Genomic DNA, 3,107 nt, shown 5'->3' with positions numbered 1-3,107 from the left:
GTGGGTGTGGGTGTGGGTGTGGGTGTGTGTGTGTAGGTGTGTGAATGTCTGTTTAGTTGTGAACATCATGTATATCTGTGTGTGTGAATGTCTGTTTAGTTGAGAACATCATGTATATCTGTATGTGTGAATGTCTGTTTAGTTGTGAACATCATTTATACCCGTATGAGTGTGTATGCGTGCGTGAATGTCTGTTTGGTTGTGTACGTATACAGTACATTTGTGAGTACACAGCATCAATCACTCACCGTTCTGTCGTGTGCGCGATGACAAGACGTGCTGGTGGAGAGAGCCCGAGCTGCCCTGGTCTGCGCGTGCCCGCTGAGTGAGGTGCCAGTCCAGCGGGTGCCTTTGCTGCTGTGCCGAGTGCGGGTGGGACGACTGAGCCTGGCGGGCCGGGGACCTCCTGAACACCTCCTGGCTTCCGTCATCTGCTACTGGCTCCGACAGCTTCCCGCCGCCATCTTCTTGCTGTTGTTGCTGCTGCTGCTGTTGCTGTTGATGTTGTTGATCTTGCCGCTGTTGTCCTTGTAGCTGTTGCTGTTGCTGCTGCTGTTGTTGTTGTTGCTGTTGTTGTTGCTGCTGCTGCTCGCTGAGTGCCGCCACGTCATCGATGGTGATCTGCTCCGCCAGCTCCGAGAGGCTGTCGTCGTAGTTGCGGCCCCGCTTGTTCAGGGTCAACGACAGACGGCGCTTCAGCTTTTTCATCATGCTGGCCTGGCCCCGCCCCCTGAGCCCCGCCCCCCGGCCGTCCTGGCTCCGCCCACTGGCCTCGCGCCGTGAGGACACGCCGTCCGCGACGCCAGAGGAGTGAAGGACGAGTGTGGACGGTGAAGGTGGTTGTGTAGGTAGTGGTGCTTGTAGTGGTGGTGGCGTCTACCCCCGGCTCCCCCCAGCGGCGGCCTGCCACAAACAGACACTACTCCAGGACGTCCGCACACAGCCGCCCTCCGACAAACCCTCACGCCACGCAGGCCGCAGTACCTGGGAGGATCAGATAAGAACAAAAATAAGAATAAAACAAAATGAATGAATGAATGAAAGAAAGAAAGAAGGAAAAAGTAAAAGGACGTTGTTGTTGTTTTTAATAGTAGAGGCTTTTACGGCGCTCGCAACTGCATAAGGTCATATGAGCGCCAAGGGGTGGGCGTCAACTGAGAAGTCTTTACAGGGAATCAGATTTAGACTGCTCACTCCTCTAACTTCAACAGCACAAGGTCTGCTTCGACTATCAAGGCATCCCAATATAGCAGGTCACAGGGGAGTGACAAACATACAAAAGAAGTAGAGGAACATGACAATAGTAAGGAGCAGGAAAGAAAAAGCAGCAGTTCCCTGTTGTAGATCAGGCACAGTTATGAACGAGACATGAGTCAGCCCATTTACAATTCTACTATGCTTGAACGAGATATGTCTCCCCTTTGGGGGCCTAAGGACACTTCAGTCAGTGGCACTGCCCCGGGGGGTAAAGGATGTTTGTTTGTGTTTGAGAAAAGAGAAGCACATCGACACAATAATGGTCTGTTAGGGGTCGTCGGGTTTTGTTTTTTTTGTTTCTTGTTTTTTGTTTGCTTGTTTGTTTGTTTTACTAAGTGTTTTACGGCACTTGCAGCGCAATAAAGTCATATAGACCTAAGTGCCGAAGGTTAGAGAAAAAATGGTACGGGTTTAACGATAATAAAATATTTCCTTTCCCAAGGACACAACGGCGGGTCCGAACCCTCAAACTTGCAATCTAAAGATTACGAGTCCAGTAGTCTAATCACGAGGCTATCGACACCACCGAAAAAAGGTGAAATGCTATAGGTGTAATGCCCTTATCAACACAAATAGGTTGTATAATTTAAGAGGCGGGGCATCTGAGTTTAGCATCCATCTCCGAAGGGACCAAGCCAGATGGGAAGTTCGTATAAAGTGCCTACAACGTCGGACGAGCTGAGACTCGAACCCCCGAACCCACAATCTCACGATTGCGAGTCCGGTAGCCTAACCACTAGGCTGCCGATGCCCCAGAGAAAAGAATAATAAGAATAAAACAAAATGAATGAAAAAAAAAGGCAAAGAAAGAAAATGTAAAAAAGATGTGTGTTTGATTTTGAGTAAAGAAAAGCACATCGACACAATAATGGTCATTTAGTGCTTTTTTTTTGGGGGGGGGGCTTTTTTTGGGTGGGGGGGGGGGGAGACAGATAACGCAGAAACAAAAAGGTGAAAGTAAAGAAGTAGGACAAAACAGTGGGGCACTCCAACAACCCGTGGTAAAAAGGTGGAAGAATAAAAGAAGAGATGAAGGAATACATGAATAAACAAATCAGGCACAGGGTAGAAGTCGGGGTCGGGGGTATGAGACTGACAGCGAGTTACGTCTACTTAATATCTTGTTAATATGCCCACAAATTAATATAAAATCCCCCCAGTCTGACAAGCTCGTTGGTTTGAAAAGCACAGTTTTTGGAAGGATATTTTTAGCTAAAGTGAGGGTTTTACGGCACTTGCAACACAATTCGGTCAAATAAGCGTCGAGGGTTAGATTAAGAAGTGTTACCAGAGATTAACATCAAAGAAAGAAGGAGGGGAGATAAAGACGATAGCAGATGTTTGATAAGAAAGAAGGAGCAAGTCACACAAGAGCGCCTCCCAACCACCCATAAAAAGCACAGGACATTGGGCAGAAAAGGTACAGTAGGGCATAAAAGGCATGGGGGGGGGGGGGGCATAAAGAACTATAACTTATAACAACATGCATGAACATGACAAAAATGCCTTTATTTATGCTTACTTCACGACCTTTGTGATGAGCAGAAGCAGTGAAAACATGCCAAGACTTACATTCTCTCTTTTTTTTAAATTGTAAGTACTTTTACGCCCCCATGGACACAATTTAGATCACTCAAGAGGCGGCAATATGTTTTTAGAGACTCCTTTCAAAGACAGAAACGCAATAAGGAAATGGCAAAAGAGGAAGACTGATCAGAGGCACGTCCTCTATGCACTCACTCTCGAAGCTGACAAATCTGGAAAAGTCTACATTACAAGCGAACGAATAAAATGTCTGATTTTGTATCTTGCAGTATTTAAGGAGATTTGTCAGCGCCCCCCCCCCCCCC

General features: G+C 47.3%; 1 protein-coding gene across 1 annotated transcript in view; it reads right to left on the bottom strand.

The window, feature by feature from the left end:
- Positions 1-62: 62 nt before the first annotated feature.
- Positions 63-3,107, bottom strand: part of LOC101857166 (ataxin-8) — a 32,076-nt gene continuing 29,031 nt past the window's right edge. Inside the window, exon 2 of the mRNA XM_005091349.3 lies at positions 63-984. Coding sequence (XP_005091406.1) covers positions 241-711 — 471 coding nt within the window. The 5' untranslated portion in view covers positions 712-984 and the 3' untranslated portion in view covers positions 63-240. The remainder of the gene's footprint in view (positions 985-3,107) is intronic.

This window comes from Aplysia californica, unplaced genomic scaffold (assembly GCF_000002075.1).
Source record: "Aplysia californica isolate F4 #8 unplaced genomic scaffold, AplCal3.0 scaffold00028, whole genome shotgun sequence".
In the NCBI taxonomy this organism is placed as follows: domain Eukaryota; kingdom Metazoa; phylum Mollusca; class Gastropoda; order Aplysiida; family Aplysiidae; genus Aplysia; species Aplysia californica.
This window is presented reverse-complemented; position numbering and strand designations above follow the sequence as displayed.